Below are 17444 nucleotides of genomic sequence, written 5' to 3' on the forward strand. Positions count from 1 at the left end.
CCGGCTTGGGACATGGTGGTACCAGGCCAGGTACCTGAAATCTGCACACCACAGCTGGGTGCTCTTTCCCCCTCTGTCTTCATCCCACAGTGGCTGGTGGGGGCGGTGTCCCAGGCCCTCCAGAGTCCTTCCTGCGCCTTTAGGAAACAGGCTGGGCTGGAGAACAGGCCACTCAGAGCTGGAGGCTGAGCGCTGAGGCTGGCAGCATCTCCACAAGGGATCCCGGCCTCTCCCCAGCGCCCTAGGACAGGGGCCCCACAGGGTCCACCCTTCCTGCACGCCCCCTGGGCCTGTGAGGTGCGGGCACTGCGGGTCATTCGCGGGGCAGAGTCGAGGCTGGCAGCCGAGGCCCTGTGTTGGCAGGAGGGAGAGTGTGGCGTGTGGTCTGCGCACTGCCCCTGCTCTCCGGGCAGCCTGGGGCCCGTGAAAGGACGAAGCCGGGCTTCTAGAAGCAGCAACTGGAGGATTTATTGGACCCCTTCTTATTCATGGCTCTTTATCTTTGGGTTGTCAGAGGCCGGGAACCAACTCAGCCAGAATTTTCTCCAAAGTGGGGCTCCCCACATCCCAGACCACTTCTCCTCCTCCGTCTCCACTTCCGAATCTTCTAAAACACACAGAACAGTAGGCCTGTGTCCCCCTGTCCACAAGATAATTTACCCAGCACCCAGCACTCCCTGACAGCAGGGGCCACTGGGAGAAAGGTTGCTAGGCGACCAGCTAGGGGGCGTGGCCTCCACACAGGGAGTGAGCCCAGGCAGGTTCCCCCAGGAAGGGCTGGTGTTTCTCCCCCTCCTCCCCAGGTCAGGAAAGTTTGCTAGATCTGGACTCTGTGTCTGAGATACGGAGGAAGGCGTCCTGATAAAACAACAGCATGGGGTCCGCCATCTTACCAGATGGATGTACTGCAACTTCCTGTTGGACCATTTTCTTTTCCTGGGATAGAAGAAGAGGGACACGGTAGTGAGATTAGAATCTATGCTGGACCGATGAGGACACTGAGCAATCATGTGAGGTGAGGCCAGGACTGACCCCACTGGCGGTTCCCCCCAGTTCCCCATAGATAGAGCTCCTTGCTCCTCTGGGATGGCGCAGTGGTCCAGTGGTCCCGAGGGTGAACCAGCCTTTCCCACCGCAGCCTCCTCAGCCTGCGGCCTCCGGGTGGCTGTCAAGGAGGATCCACGCTGGGGATGGGCCAGGGGAGGCCTCAGCTTCTCACCTCCCAACCTGGGGCCCCTGCCACCCCCTCTCTCCTCCTCCCTGCCCCGGACCCTCACCTGCCCTTCCTCCTGAGATACACTGTCCGTTTCTTCCTGCGGGGTGGTATCATTTTGTGCTTCTTCCTCCTTGGGGGCCGTGGTCTGAGGGGAGGCCTGCGAAGTGGGCAGCGCGGCATTCAGACCTCAGCTCTCCTCCTGTCGCCACGCCCGGGGCTGTCCCAGGCCCTTGCTGTCTTTGAGCTGAGCTGGGGCCAGTTTCCCCAAGGGGACTTGCCATGGCCCCCTGGGACTCTGAGTCCACACAGAGTTCCCTCCCCACCTTGCCAGGGGCCTCCCTTACTCTGGAGACTTGCTTCTCACCCCTGAGTTTTTGCCTCTGTAGGAGACAAGAAGTGACACACAGTGTGGTCCCTGGGGGCCCTTGTCTTACAGGGGCACCCCCCCCTGTTACTATGAGAATGCCTAACACAGCCACCCACACCCTCCCAGCCCAGACCCACCTGAGCGGGCGCCGGGTAGCACTTATCCATCAGCCCCCACACCGGCCTCACCGTCTCCCCTATGGGCTGCGTGACAAGGAGAGACGGAAGGCTGCGGAGATGTGCCGCTGCCTGGTCGGCAGATCCCCAGACTGTCAGCAGCCTCGAGAATATCTTTAAAAGGAGACTAAGGTTGGGTTTCCGTGGCTCACGCCTGTCATCCTAGCTACTCAGGAGGCTGAGATACAAGGACTGTGGTTCAAAGCCAGCCCAGGCAGGAAAGGCCGTGAGATACTTATCTCCAACAAACCAACAGAAAACCAGAAGTGGTGCTGTGGCTCTAGTGAGGGACAGTGCCCAGGCCCAGAGTTCAAGCCCCATGACTGATCAAAAAAAAAAAAAAAAAAAAAAAAGGAAGATAAGTAGAAATGTTTTGTTTTTGTGGTTTTATTGGGGTGGGGGGGCTCTCTGTGACAAGTCATTCCCAGCCATTCCTGGCTCTTTTATTCAAGGCTAGCACTCCATCACTTTGAGCCACAGCTCGACTTCTGGTTATCTAGGGATTAAATGAAGATAAGAGTCAGTCTCCTGGAATTTCTGCCTGGGTTGGCTTTGAACTGTTCTCAGATCTCAGCCTCCTAAGTAGCTAGGATTACAGGCGTGAGCCCCCAGCACCTGGCCAAAGAACTTTTTTTTTTTTTTTTTTTGGTCATGGGGCTTGAACCCAGGGCCTGGGTGCTGTCCTTGAGTTCTTCTGTTCAAGGCTACTAGAACTACTACTACTTTGAGCACAGCCACACTTCTGGTTTTTGAGTGGTTAACTCAGAGATAAGAGTCTCACTGACATTTCTTGCCTGAGCTGGCTTCAAGCCTCGATCCTCAGATCTCAGCCTCCTGAGTAGCTAGGATGACAGGCGTGAACCACCGGTGCCTGGTTAGAACTTTTTAAAATAGATATTTGATTTTTGTTTTAAAAAGGGAATCAAGAGGGGGGACCAAGATGGCGACGGGGCAGTAGGGAAACGCCACAGCTCTCTCCAACCAAAAAGAGAGTTCGAGTTCCAACGCTTAATCTCCCCAAGAGACCGACAACAACAAAAAGACGAACACTCAGAGAAAAACCAGAGGCGGAGAATAACAAAAAAAGAAAGAGAGGAAAAGAATTTCAAAACAGAGAAAAGCGAAGACCCCTCCCCCAACCTTTACTGGCCGCGCAGCAGTGCGCCAAGCCGCCGGCCAGCCGGCCCCGGCGGGGGCTGGGGGAGCCCCAGAGAAACAGCAGAGACACAGGGGGCCACTTTCAGAACATCAGGTACTGGTTTGCAGAACAGCAGATCGCCAGGAACAGAGAAACCTACCAGCCGGGAGTCTCCACGAGGATCCCACCCCCACCCCTCACTCTCCACCCGAGCAGAGAGGCTCCATCCCGCCAAAGCCGCTGGGCATCAGCAGAGTGACAAAAGGACCTGTCGGCAGACCACCCGGCCCGCCTGATCGCGATCGCAACGATCCAGCACTCTCCACCCAGCACTCTCCACCCGAGCAGAGAGGTTCCATCCCGCCAAAGCCGCTCGGCGCGACAAAGGGTCCTGTCTGCAGACCACCCGCCCGCCCGATCACGATCGCAACAAGCCGGCGGGGTCACTTGGGCCCCAGAGGTACCGAGAAGAAGCTGCCTGAGCGTGGACACTCTTGACCCAACAGCTTCGACAGAGGCAGAGACAGAAAAGAATCACACAGAGCCACCACCGCCCAACCCAGCGCGGATTGCAACAACAACTGACGACCTACACCACACAGAAACAACCAGCTCCAGGGTGAGTACCCCACAGGGGAAGTGTATCCCTCAAGGGAGACCAGAGCTGGAGGGAATCCCCAGACCCTGACCTAGACTCCCTACCCCAGCACCCGGACCACAGGACCCACTAAAACTGGGAACTGTTTGAGAGCTCCACCAGCCCGTGGAGCACACTCAGCTGGCCAGGCTAGAGCAAGAGCACCCCTGGAAGGGAGCTTAAATGCCCAAGCCAGGAACAGCGCCCCTGGGTCAAGACTACCAACAGTAGAAGAAAATTTGAACTGTGTCCCCCAGGCTGTATAACCTAGGTGGTATACACATCAGCACAGGCCTAACGAGTGCGCTCCAGGCTGCATAACCTAGGTGGTATACACATCAGCACAGGCCTAACAAGCGCGCTCCAGGCTGGGGCTGGAACCAGGCCCGGGGATCCGGCGCCTGAACAACACAACCAACTCCTCCCAATTGAAGTAAAAAGCTGAGCATACGCCTCAACAGAGGGGAGAAAACCAGGAAACAACACTCCCCTGGGAAGCACGCCTGTGACAACAAAAGACCTGGAGGCCCAGGACAAGAGAAGCCCAAACCCCACCAAAACTCCACCCATATACCCTAGACTGGGAATTGGGCAACACAGGCTGCCAGCACCTGATAGTAAGCAGGAGCTCAGACTGTTAAGGCGGCTCAGCAATAGAGTGATAGTCTTGGATGTATGAGGCCCTGCATCTGATTCCTCAGCATCACAAAAGCAAAAAGGGTGCTGTGGCTCAAACGGTAGGGTGCCAGCCTTGAGCTGAAAAGCTGAGGGACAGCACCCAAACCTAGAGTTCAAGCCCACAACCAGCCCAAAACAAATAAACAAAAACACATCAGGAGCCCATAGCAGACTCCAGCATTTGGGAGAGTGCATCCAGAGCATCTGTTCTTCACAAGAGCACCCGTAGGAGCAAACACAAGCAGTCTAGGCTGCTCAACCCTTCCAAAGGCGGGAACTGCCAGCAATCTACAGCAGAGAGCTGAGAATCCTAAGTAAGTCAGAATAGCAGCTGGAAATAGGCTCCCAACAGAACCCAGATCAGGCACAGACTCTCTCTACCAATACAGAATCAGCAACCAAGCAAAGACAGACACACCAAAACAAAATTGAAGAGCAGTCTCCTGAACCTCCATGCGAAAATCACAGAGAAAAATCACAAGGTTTACTACCACCCAGGACAGCAAGCTCACCTCAAAAGCCAGCAGCCACACAGGGGAGAGCCCCAGTGGGAGCAAAGCAGGAATGGAAGACAAAGGCTACTTCCAAGGGTTGCTGGAGGCAATGACTCAAGAAATAAAGCGAGAAATTGATCAGAAATTGAAAGAGCACAAGGATGAACTATCCAAAGAGATACAGGGTATCAAACAAGAGATGCATGCAAAAATAGAAGCTGCACAAACCTCAGTAAGAAGTGAGATAAACGCCAAATTAGAGGTAATGCATACCTCATTGAGAGGTGAGATCAGTACTCTGAGAACCAACATTGAATCCATAAAGGGATCCATTTCCTCCATGCAAACCACAATAGAAGCCACTGTCAACAGAGTGAATGAAATGGAAGGTCGAGTGTCAGATACAGAAGACAGAATACACCAACTGGACCAAAAAGTGACAGATATGGAAAAATTACTCAAATTAAACCAAAGGGATATTCAAGAGCAAGCAGATAATGCTAAAAAATTTAACCTTCGCATAATTGGAGTGGACGAAGGTGAGGAATTCCAGAGCAAGGGAATGCACCACCTATTTAACAATATAATCAATGAAAATTTTCCCCACCTCAAAAACGACCATCTTAACTACATCACAAAAGCTTATCGAACACCCAACAAGCAAGACCCCAGGAGAAACACTTCTAGACACATTATAGTAAAAATGATAGATCTGAATAATAAGGAAACAATCCTGCATGCAGCAAAAATGAAGAAGGAGCTATACTACAATGGGAAAAAAATAAAAATTACTGCAGATCTCTCCACACAAACAATGAATGCAAGAAAAGCCTGGGAAAGCACCATACGAGCCCTGAGAGCCAATAACTGCCAACCCAGACTGATCTACCCGGCAAAGCTAGCATTCACATTTGATGGAGAACTGAAAACTTTTAATAGCAAAGAAAAACTAAATGAATACATAAACATTAAGCCAGCATTACAAAGAATTCTAAGAGGGGGGACACAACCTGAAGAAAGCAGCCAGGAACTGGGGCCTGCCCCAAACAGGCATTACTCAAAGTCTAACTGAGCAAGCACAGGAGGAAAGGAAAAAAGAAAAACTTAGGAAAACGGAATGGCAGGGACAACAATGCATCTCTCTATACTTTCTCTTAATATAAATGGGCTGAATTCGCCAATTAAAAGAAAACGAACTGAGGACTGGATAAGAAAACAAGACCCATCCATCTGTTGCCTTCAGGAGACCCACCTCTCAGCCAAACATACAAACAAACTCAGAGTGAAGGGGTGGAAAAGGATCTACCAATCAAACGCCCCCAGTAAGAAAGCAGGTGTAGCTATCCTGATATCTGACAAAATAAACTTTTCATTAAAATCAGTACAGAAAGACAAGGACGGACACTACATATTAATAAAGGGAACAATCCAAGAGGAGGATATAACCATCATCAACTTATATGCCCCAAATATTGGTGCACCCAGATATGTCAAACAAATGCTCTCAAACTTACAGAATAAAATAGATCCCAATACGATAATACTAGGAGACTTTAACACACCACTCTCACCAAAGGACAGGTCTACCAACCAGAGGATTGGCAAAGAAGCTACCGAATTAAGAGAGGCCATACTGCAAGCGGAATTAACTGACATCTACCGAGTATTTCACCCTAAAACAACACAGTACACATTCTTCTCAGCAGCTCATGGAACTTTCTCCAAAATAGACCATATCATAGTTCATGCAAGGAACTTAAGCAAATACAAAGGGATCGACATAATCCCCTGTATCCTATCTGGCCACAGTGGAATCAAGCTAGCTCTCAATAACAAAGCATACCGCAGAAATTTCTCCAATACATGGAAATTGAACAGCACACTCCTTAACAATGCCTGGATAACAGAAGAGATCAGAGAAGAAATAAAGCATTTCCTACAACTCAATGAAAATGAAAACACCTCACAAAGAAACTTGTGGGACACAGCAAAAGCAGTCCTGAGGGGCAAATTTATTGCCCTCAGTGCCCACATCAAGAGAATGGAGACAGACCAAGTAAATAATCTCATGTTGCAATTAAAACAGCTAGAAAAACAGGAAAAAATGGGACCTAAAGCTACTAGAAGAAGCCAGATAACCAAATTAAAAGCAGAGATTAACCAATTAGAAAATCAGAAAACCATAACCAAAATAAACCAAACAAAAAGCTGGTTCTTTGAAAAAATAAACAAAATTGATGGCCCATTGGCTAGATTAATTAAAAAAAGAAGAGAGGAAACCCATATTAATAGGATTAGGGATGCCACGGGAAACATCACCACACGTACCCAAGATATCCAAACAATTCTAACAGACTACTTTCAAAAGCTATACTCTCTAAAGGAAGAAAATCGGGCAGAAATGGATGCATTTTTAGAGAAATACAAGTTGCCCAAACTGAGCAAAGAAGAAGTTAACCAATTAAATAAGCCAATATCCTATAATGAGATACAGGAAGCTATCAAAAGTCTTCCAACAAAAAAAAGCCCAGGACCAGATGGATTCACAGCAGAATTCTATAAGACCTTTAAACAAGAACTAATACCCATACTCCTCAAGCTCTTCAGAGAAACAGAGAAGGAGGGAGCTATCCCAAACTCATTCTACGAAGCCAATATCACACTCATCCCCAAACCAGGCAAAGACCCAACCAAAAAGGAGAATTACAGGTCAATCTCCTTGATGAACACAGATGCAAAGATCCTTAACAAGATTCTAGCTAACAGAATCCAGAAACACATAAAAAAAATAATTCACTATGACCAGGTAGGCTTCATCCCAGAGACACAGGGATGGTTTAACATACGTAAGTCAATAAATGTAATCCAACATATCAACAGAGCCAAGGTCAAGAATCACATGATTATTGCCACAGATGCAGAAAAGGCCTTTGACAAAATTCAACATTCATTCATGCTAAAAGCTCTGGAGAAAATAGGAATAGAAGGAACATTTCTAAAAACAATAAAAGCCATTTATGACAGACCAATAGCCAATATTATACTTAATGGGGAAAAGCTACAACCAATTCTCCTAAAATCAGGAACAAGGCAAGGATGCCCACTGTCTCCACTCCTCTTCAATATAGTCCTAGAACCCTTAGCCAGGGCAATAAGGCAAGAAAAAGACATTAAAGGGATCCGCATAGGAAAAGAAGAAGTTAAACTATCCCTTTTTGCAGACAACATGATACTATACCTCCAAGATCCCAAAAACTCCATCCCCAAACTCTTAGAAATCATAAATCACTTTGGCAAAATAGCAGGATACAAAATAAACCCACAAAAATCAGTCGCCTTCCTATACACTGATAATGTACAGGAAGAGAGGGAAATAAAGGGAGCAACCCCATTCACAATAACCTCCCGAAAAATAAAATATTTAGGAATTAACCTAACCAAAGATGTAAAAGAACTATTTAATGAGAACTATAAAAAGTTAAAGAAAGAAATTGCAGAAGACACTAGGAAATGGAAAGACCTCCCATGCTCCTGGATAGGCCTACTTAATATAGTAAAGATGGTAATACTTCCAAAACTAATATACAAATTCAACGCAATTCCTATTAAAATCCCAATGACGTACATCTCTGAAATACAGAAAACAGTCCAAAAATTCATATGGAACAACAAAAGACCTAGAATAGCCAAAACAATTCTAGGGGATAAAGACAATATGGGAGGGCTATCCATGCCGAACTTCAAACTCTACTACAGAGCTATAATAACAAAGACAGCATGGTACTGGCACAAAAACAGACCCGAAGACCAATGGAACAGAATAGAAGATCCAGAAATAAATCCACAGGACTACAGCCAGCTGATATTCGACAAAGGAGCCAAAGACATACAATGGAAGAAACACAGCCTCTTCAACCGCTGGTGCTGGGAAAACTGGGCAGCCACATGCAGAAAACTAAAAGTGGACCCCAGCCTATCACCATGCACCAACATCAACTCAAAATGGATTAAAGACCTTAACATTAAACCTGAATCTCTGAAACTACTGCAGGACAGAGTAGGAGAGACACTTGAACTAATAGGCACAGGAAGGAACTTCCTGAACAGAGTCCCAGGGTCACAACAAATTGGAGAGAGACTCGACAAATGGGACTACCTTAAAATAAAAAGCTTCTGCACAGATAAAGCTATCGCAACCAAGCTAGAAAGACAACCAACTAATTGGGAAAAAATATTTACCAGCAATATATCAGACAAGGGGTTAACATCCTGTATATACAGGGAACTCAAGAAACTAATCCCTCCCAAACCCAACAAACCAATTACTAAATGGGCAAGGGAACTAAAGAGGGACTTCTCAAATGAAGAAATAAAAATGGCAAAGAAACACATGAGGAAATGTTCATCATCCCTGGTGGTGAAGGAAATGCAAATAAAGACAACCCTGAGATACCACCTTACCCCAGTCAGAATGTCCCACATCCACAAATCAGCCAACGACAAATGCTGGAGGGGATGTGGAGAACGAGGAACGCTATTACACTGCTGGTGGGAATGTACACTCATACAACCACTTTGGAAAGCAGTCTGGAGGGTCCTTAGAAAGCTAAAGATTGACCTCCCTTACGACCCAGTCATACCACTTCTAGGCATCTACCCTGAACAACAGAAACCAATATACAAGGACACGTGCACCTCCATGTTTATTGCAGCACTGTTCGCAATAGCTAGGATATGGAAACAACCTAGATGCCCCACCACAGATGAATGGATCCAAAAATTGTGGTATCTATACACAATGGAATATTATGCAGCCATTAGAAATGACAAAATAATGGCATTTGCAGGGAAATGGATGGAGCTAGAAGGAATCATGTTGAGCGAGGTAAGCCAAGAACGAAGAGACAAACAGTACATGGTCTCCCTGATAAGTGGATGATGAATCCAAAATGTTAGGTGATATGACAAAACTAACAGGACTTAAGAAACAAAGAACTCCCACTCAACTGGTTGAACCACTACTAAATATCCCCATGCTGCTGATCACATATATGGTATATAACATATGAGCACCGTTATATATTACAGACTGTGATAGACAATTTGCTCCAGGAAAGTTAGAATGAACTTGTGACTTTAAATGAGCATCATTATTCCACAATACTGTGAATTTCCGGAAATTAAGTAATCACTTAATCACGATCAAAAAAAAAAAAAAAAGAACCTTGGGGAAGGGAGGGAGGGAGGGGATGGTAGGGGGAAAACAATGGAGGGGGTAACAATGTTCAAGAGGAAGTGGAAGTGTACTCATTACCTCACTCATGTAACTGTAACCCTCTGTATAGTATCTCTACAATAAAAAAATTAAAAAAAAAAAAGCCAGAAAAAAAAAAAAGGGAATCAAAGTTGAACTTAATGACCTCCAATGCATTTGTAAACAAGAGCGTTCTTGATCACGTCTGAATGGTCACTGCCAAAGATGTACCCCAGGGCTCTCCAGTGTTGCTAGATAACATTTTCCCAAAAGCACAGGACAGGCGGCCAACAGCCTGTGCGGCTCTGTCCTGGCACTGGGGGCGCTGCCGGTCTGCTCGCTTCCCTCCAGACGCCGACTTTCCTCCTCTGTAGAGTGGCAGCGCTGGGCTGCTGGGACCTTTAGTGCCAGCACCTGCTCCCAACATGTCCCTCCCTGCACCCAGCCTCCCATGCTGTTCTGGCACAGGCTGTGGGGCCTGGGCTCTGTCAACCCCAGTGGGTCACCACTGCCCGTTCACCTCTGACTGTGGAGGACGGGGTCAGGAGTCACTTGTTCCTGTGGGTTTGGTCTGGGCACTACCATAGACAGACAGCCCATGCTGGTGGGGGGGGGTGGTGGTGGAGAGAGTGGAATCTTGGAGCAGGACCAGGGGAGGGGATCAGCTCTGCTTTGACACTTTGCCACAGAAATGGGATTCCAGCAGAACCCCCTTTCACATGTCCCCTTGGTATATGCCTAGGTGGGTGAAGATGATAGACGGATGGATATACATACATATATGACAGATGGATTGATCCATAGATCACAGATAACATAATCCCTATTCAGCTTCAAGTGAAGCTGGCCCAGCCTCTAGGCCCCAGCACAGAAGACACTACCCGTGTTGATTTCTCAGCAGTCTCAGTTAAGCGCCATGTTCCCCACAGACTTTTGGAAATAGTAGTACCCTGCTCCTTCAGGTTGATGACAATGGAAAATTTTGAATGTGATGTCATTGCTTTTTTTTTTTCTTGTTCAATATCAGGGGAATTGAACTCAAGCTGTCTACCACTTGAGCCATGCCTACAGTCCTGTGTTTTCAGATGTTCACTTTTTTTTTGGTCATGGCAGCTGAACTCTGGGCCTGGGCGCTGTCCCTCAGCTCTTCAGCTCAAAGCTAGTGCTCCACCCACTAGAGCCACAGCACCACTTCCGGTTTTTTCTGTTTATGTGGTGCTGAGGAATCAAACCCAGGGCCTCATGCATGCAAGGAAAGCACTCTGCCTCTGAACCACTTTCCCAGCCTCCAATGTTCACATTTACAATACACCACAAATTACCACCTTTCAACCCCTTGAACCTTGCTGTAAAAGAGAGATTGCTAGATGTGGTGGCACACTCCTATAATCTCAGCACTCCAGGGACTGAGGCAGTCAGATTGCAAATCTGAGGCCAGCCTGAGCCATATGGTGAGAACCTGACTCAAAATCCAGTCAAAGGCAGGTGCTGGTGCTCAAGCTTGTAATCCTAGTTATCCAGGAGACTGAGATCTGAGGATCATGATTTGAAGACAGTCCAAGCAGAAAAGTCCTCCATACTCTTCTGTCCAATTAAGCCTCCAAAAGAAAAAACAAAAACCAGAACGTGGCTGAAATGGTAAAGCACTAGCCTTGAGTAAAAAAAAAAAGAAAGAAAGAAAAAAGAAAAGAAAAAGAAGACCTTAGGGACAGAGTCGAGGCCCTGAGTTCAAAATAAATAAAACGGCAACCAACAAAGATATTAGATACTGCCTTGGAATTTAGAAAAGACATGTAATTCTACCAAAGGTATCTTAGCAAAAATCTGATCTCCTTCCTAGGGTACTGTGTGATTGTGTGAACTCTGTCCTTTAGTGTTGTGTGGTTGTGTGATTTCAGCCCTGGGTTTTTGTGTGGCGATGTGATATCTCCCCTGGGGTGTCATCTGGTTGTGTGATCCCTACCTTGGGGTTCTCTGGTTGTGTGATGTCTGCCCTGGGTGTTTTGAGGTTGTATGATCTCTGACCTGGAGTGCTATGTGGTTGTGTGCTATATGGTGGTGTATTGTGTCATCTGGTTGTGTGATCTCTACCCTGGGATGTTCTCTGGTTGTGTGAGCTCTACCTGGGGTGTTCTCTGGTTGTGTGATGTCGGCCCTGGGGTGTTTTGAGGTTGGGTGGCCTCAGTGATAGGCCGTGTGATCTCTACTCTAGGGCAGTAGTGGCTTGTTTGGACTCTGTGTTAGGGTGTTATGTGGTTGTTTATCTCTCCCCTGGGATGTTGTGTGGCTGTGTGACCTCTGTCCTGAGATCTGTGTGGTTGTGTGAACTCCATCTGGGAGAGCTGTACAGTTGTGTGACCTCTACCCTAGGGCAAGAGTGTTTGTGTGATCTCTACCCTAGTCATTAGTGGTTGTGGAGGTTTTGGTTGGTCTGGGTGTTAGGATGGAGAATAGACTTTAGACTGAGAGGTGGGTTCAAATCCCCAGTTCACTCTGAGAGGACAGAAAGGGCCTTAGAGCAGCCTTGGCTTTGAGCAATGTCAGGCAGGCCTATGGCAGGCTTTTGATAACCCAGGGGGAGAGCTGAAGACCTGGGAAGTCTCCTCCAGAAGAATCCAGACTCAGGCCAAGACTTGAGCAGGCAGGCAGTGCTTGAGGCAAGAAGGGTGCTCCCCTGACTGGTCTGCCCTGCTCCCTGCTGCTCTGAGAAGCAGTAGGAGGAGGACAGAGACTTCTGCAATTGTGCCAGCCTGGGAGCTGCTGTGGCCCTGCCAAGCACCATGGACGTCTGCCCATGTGGTTTCATGGCAGAGACAAACGTCAGCCTCAGCTAAGGGACCCTCCCAGGTTGGTTCAGTGCCCAGTCCAGTCCTGGCGCTGGAGTGGAGGAATCCAGGGAGCTGGGAGGCCGCCATGGGGCTGCTGACAGGGGAAGCACTGTGGGCCATGGCCGTGGCCGTGGCCATCTTCCTGCTCCTGGTGGACCTGATGCACCGGCGCCAGCGCTGGGCTGCTCGCTACCCGCCGGGCCCTGTGCCTCTGCCAGGGCTGGGCAACCTGCTGCAGATGGATTTCCAGAACCTGCCATACTGCTTCTACAAGGTGAGGAGCAGGTGGTGGGCAGCAGAGGGCATGCGGAGCCCCCAGCGCCAGTGCTGGGAAGCCACAGGCCGCGCAGGGAGCTGAGCCCCAGAGGCTGAGAGGCTCCCTGGGGAGGGCACTGCAGGGCCTGAGGACAGTCCGGGCTCTCCAAGACCAACGTGTGGCGGGGCAAAGGCCGGGGGTGGCACCGGGCCCTGTCTGAGGAGAACGCCGGGCTCCCCCCGCAGCTGCAGCGCCGCTTCGGGGAGGTGGTCAGCCTGCACCTGGGCTGGAGGCCAGCGGTGGTGGTGAACGGGCTGGAGGCCGTGCGCGAGGCGCTGGTGAAGCACAGCGAGGACACCGCTGACCGCCCGCCCATGCCCGCGCTGGAACAGCTGGGCTTCGGACCCAGATCTCAAGGCAAAGGGCGGCACGGGCGGCAGCCTCGGGACTGACCTGGGGACGGTGACCTGAGGACAGGGGGCCCTGGGAGGTCGGAGGGCGGGGCTCGGGAGGGAGGACAGGGAGCAGGTCCGGAAGGCAGTGGGCGTGGCCGGGACACCACTGCAGCGCCTGAGGCGGGGCAGGAATGTGATTGGAGGAGGGACGGCCCGAGTCACGCCCAGGTCGCTGATTGGTGGATAGGCGGTGCCTGGGTCCTGTCTAGGTCACCCATTGGATGTTAGTCTGGAGCCACACCCAGTTCCCCGCCCCCCTCTTCCCAGGGCTGATCATGGCCCACTACAGCCACGCCTGGCGCGAACAGAGGCGCTTCTCCGTGTCCACCCTGCGCAACTTCGGCCTGGGCAAGAAGTCGCTGGAGCAGTGGGTGACCCAGGAGGCCGGCTGCCTCTGTGAGGCCTTCGCTGACCACTCCGGTGAGCGTTGGCAGGAGGGACACAGCAAAACGAGGAAGGGGGGACCTGGGAGGGCTGAGGGGAGGTCAATACATTGATGTCATTACTGTGGTCAATACATTGATGTCATTACTGCTCCCAGGTCACCCGTTCAGCCCCAAGGCTCTCCTGAACAAAGCCGTGTGCAACGTGATCGCCTCCCTCATCTATGCCCGCCGCTTCGAGTATGATGACGCCTCCCTGGACAGAATGTTGGAGCTGTTGCAGAACAAAATGAATGAGGAGTCCAGCATCATAACTGTGGTGCGGACTCAGAACCCTCTGCAGGGCCAGCTCCTGCAGCTGGAGCTCCAGGGGAAGGGTTTGCATGCGATGGCATGGGGAGAGGGCTTGAGGAGAGGTCACAGGTCAAGCCTAGATCTGGGGAAACTCAGGCAACAGGCATGACAGAGGGACTTAAGGTCAGAAGGCTCTGGAGAGTGACCACCTGTGTCCCCCTGTGCCTGGAGCCAGAGAAAGCAAGCAGGCTGCCTCTGGGGAGAGGAACAGGCGACAGGTGGGGACAGGCAGAGGATGTGTACATCTGGAGGTCACAGGATCAGAGAATGGTGCAGGTGTACAGTGAACACAGAAGGACTCTTCCCATCTGTGCTCTCACAGTTGCTGAACGCAGTCCCCGTGCTCCTGCGCATCCCTGGGCTGCATCGGAAGATCTTCCCTGCACAGAAGGCCTTCATGGCCCTATTGGATGAGCTGCTGGCAGAGCACAAGATGACCCGGGACCCCGCTGAGCCACCACGAGACCTGACTGACTCCTTCCTGGCTGAGGTGGAGAAGGTGCGCAGTGACCACCCTGCCCCACAGACTGGGTCAGAGCCAGGGCCTGAGGGTGCTGTGGAAGGGAGGGTGGGCTCCAGGCTGGAGGGGACAGTGGAGGCTGTCTGGAGCCTTGTCCTCTGCTGCCTCAGTCCAGAACCCCCTTGTCTTTGCACAGGCCAAGGGGAACCCCGACAGCAGCTTCAATGAGGACAACCTGCGCATGGTGGTGGCTGACCTGTTCGCCGCAGGGATGGTGACCACCTCGGTCACGCTGTCGTGGGCCCTGCTGCTCATGATCCTGCACCCGGATGTGCAGCGTGAGCCCAGCTGGGACTGGAGGGGAGAGGGAGGGAGGAAAAGTGGAATCAGGGTGTAGGCTTCATTTCAGCCGGAGTCATGGTGATCTCACCGGGTCTCAGTTCTTCACACAGAGGCCGGGGCAGGTGGGCACAGGCCTGGAGACTGACTTCGGTGTCTCTGCTTGTCCACGCAGGCCGCGTGCAGCAGGAGATCGATGAGGTGATGGGGCAGGCACGGCGGCCAGAGATGGGGGACCAGGCCCGCATGCCCTTCACCTGCGCGGTGATCCATGAGGTGCAGCGCTTTGCTGACATTGTCCCCTTGGGCGTGCCGCATATGACATCACAGGACATTGATATCCGGGGCTTCCTCATCCCCAAGGTAAGTCCTAGCATGCTAGGACAGACCAGTGATCATGCAGCTGCCATCCACAGCTTGGTCCTGTATTCTGTGCAAATAATACAATTCAGGACCACCATGTTATAATGTTGGGGGTGAGGGATGCAGGAGGAAAGTTCAGCTCTTTGCTCAGCATCTCTTGGGCCGGGGGAAAGTAGTCCTACAGGGCCAGTGGAAGAATTCCCACACAGGGGAGGGGGGCCTGCGGGCACACTGTTTCAGTGTTTTCCTTGATTACTGGGGCAACAAAGGCAGCACCCTAGAGGTCCTGGGGGCCCAGGGTCAGATGAAAGGATGCGCACAGGTTATGGCAGTGTCTGTGTGTGTAGTGTGCAGTCTCAGTGCCCCCAGCCCCACTCACCAAGCACCTCCCACCAGGGCACCGCGATCCTCATCAACCTGTCGTCGGTGCTGAAGGACGAGCGCGCCTGGGAGCAGCCCTTCCGCTTCCACCCTGCACACTTCCTGGACGCCCAGGGCCGCTTTGTGAAGCCTGAGGCCTTCATGCCCTTCTCAGCAGGTGTGTGGGGGCCTGGCTCCCTGTCCCCTCGCTGGGGTGACAGGCTGGCTGGGAGGTGGCCCCCAGGCCCCAGCTGACTGTCTCCCTGGCTCTCCCCCACAGGTCGCCGCGCGTGTCTCGGGGAGCCCCTGGCGCGCATGGAGCTCTTCCTCTTCTTCACCTGCCTCCTGCAGCGCTTCAGCTTCTCAGTGCCCGCAGGCCAGCCCCGGCCCAGCGACTTTGGGGTCTTTGAAACTTTGATGATGCCAGACCCCTACCAGCTGTGCGCTGTGCCCCGCTAGAGGGCACCAAGTCCCCACTCCACCCCAGCAACACAGCTGGGCCCAACTGTGCTGGCTCTAACCAGAACCCCCAGGACCGCCCCCTTTCCTACCTGTGGGTCACCTCTGCACCCTAATGGGAGGGTTGCTATGTGGAACCTCAGCAGAACCTTTGCATCACCCGCAACCCTCCCGGGACACAAGGCTTTCTGCCCAAGTCATGAACAGAGCCTTCCATGGCGCCTGTGTCAGGAGGAGTATCAGTGCTCTGGGTGAAGGAGGGGGTTAGGATGCATCTGGACACCCTATTTCAGTCCCATCTCTAAAACCCTATGGCAAGGAGAGGCCTCTCAGAGACCACCACTGTGTCTTCTTCCTTTCTGGGTACAGGAGGGACAGTTCTAGGTTTGAATTCCAAGCCATGAATCTGCTGGGCAGGGCCTCTGCCACTCAAGCTATGCACCCAGCCCCAACTTCTTACCTGAGACCCCAAACAAGTGGGTACATAGGAAGGCAGGAAGTGGGTCAGCATTAACATCCACAGTTAGCTATCAGGAGAAAGTCTCCTTGGCAGGCCTGCTGTGAGTCAAGGGGAAGCCCCCTTGCTGAGCCTCGCAGCCCCCGGACACAGCACTACCCGGCTGCCCTGGCCCATCACGCAAGCTGGTGTTCTGTCCCCTATGGGCTGAGAAGTATCCTTTCTGGCCAGGCTGGAGTGGGAGGCCACGGGTCAAGGCTCTGAGCCTGCTGCCCTCAAGTACAGTGGCTAGAGAGGTTACCAGGGAAAAGACATGGAGACCTGTGGGCTGGGGCCCTAGGGAGGGCTTGACCTTGTGCAGAGATAAAAGGAGAGAGACAGGGAGAGAGAGATCCCCTTTTTCCTTTGTCACTATATTAGGTGAACCTGGGCTTGTGTTTCCCCTTCTATAATGAGAAAATCACAGCTCCTATCTTTCTGCTGTGATTTCCGTCACTGTGATCCTGGTTGATCTACATCCCCGCTCAGGGCAGGTGTAGGGATGAATGAGGAGGTGCCCCCATCGAAGAAGACATGACTGAGAAACCACAAAGTCCAGGTGGACTGTGGGTGAGCCCAATGGGAAGAACAGGCCTGGAGGAAAGAGGAAGCAAATGCAGCCCCTGAATTGGGTCAGATGGAAGGCAGAGAAGACAACTGAGCTGCCAAGCACTTCTTGCCTAGGAACTTTGAAATATGGTCTGAGAAAGAGATGGCAGGACAATAGGTTC

General features: G+C 51.2%; 2 protein-coding genes across 2 annotated transcripts; one reads left to right on the forward strand and one right to left on the reverse strand.

Annotated features, from left to right (window-relative positions):
* Positions 1-449: 449 nt before the first annotated feature.
* LOC138829776 (uncharacterized) lies at positions 450-14635 on the reverse strand. The gene is made up of 7 exons (XM_070026301.1): positions 14493-14635; positions 13784-13973; positions 13498-13614; positions 1721-1786; positions 1278-1373; positions 894-936; positions 450-607 (listed from the first exon to the last, which is right to left on the reverse strand). Exons 1-7 carry the CDS (start codon positions 14633-14635, stop codon positions 483-485), a joined length of 780 nt encoding a protein of 259 aa, XP_069882402.1. The 3' UTR covers positions 450-482.
* LOC138829783 (cytochrome P450 2D17-like) lies at positions 12748-16556 on the forward strand. Its single transcript, XM_070026313.1, has 9 exons — positions 12748-13062; positions 13290-13461; positions 13767-13919; positions 14041-14201; positions 14559-14735; positions 14893-15034; positions 15211-15398; positions 15795-15936; positions 16039-16556. Exons 1-9 carry the CDS (start codon positions 12874-12876, stop codon positions 16215-16217), a joined length of 1503 nt encoding a protein of 500 aa, XP_069882414.1. The 5' UTR covers positions 12748-12873; the 3' UTR covers positions 16218-16556.
* Positions 16557-17444: the final 888 nt, after the last annotated feature.

This window comes from Dipodomys merriami, unplaced genomic scaffold (assembly GCF_024711535.1).
Source record: "Dipodomys merriami isolate MVZ:Mamm:240054 unplaced genomic scaffold, mDipMer1.0.p SCAF_1761, whole genome shotgun sequence".
Lineage (NCBI taxonomy): Eukaryota > Metazoa > Chordata > Mammalia > Rodentia > Heteromyidae > Dipodomys > Dipodomys merriami.

Coding starts and splice junctions, on each gene's coding strand:
- LOC138829783 (XM_070026313.1), top strand. CDS start 12,874: ATGGGGCTGCTGACAGGGGAAGCACTGTGGGCCATGGCCGTGGCCGTG. Junction 14,736..14,892: donor TCCTGGCTGAGGTGGAGAAG/GTGCGCAGTGAC, acceptor GTCTTTGCACAG/GCCAAGGGGAACCCCGACAG. Junction 15,937..16,038: donor CTTCATGCCCTTCTCAGCAG/GTGTGTGGGGGC, acceptor TCTCCCCCACAG/GTCGCCGCGCGTGTCTCGGG.
- LOC138829776 (XM_070026301.1), bottom strand. CDS start 14,635: ATGAAGGCCTTCTGTGCAGGGAAGATCTTCCGATGCAGCCCAGGGATG. Junction 13,974..14,492: donor CTGCACCATTCTCTGATCCT/GTGACCTCCAGA, acceptor ACCTCCCCTCAG/CCCTCCCAGGTCCCCCCTTC. Junction 608..893: donor AGTTGCAGTACATCCATCTG/GTAAGATGGCGG, acceptor TGTGTGTTTTAG/AAGATTCGGAAGTGGAGACG.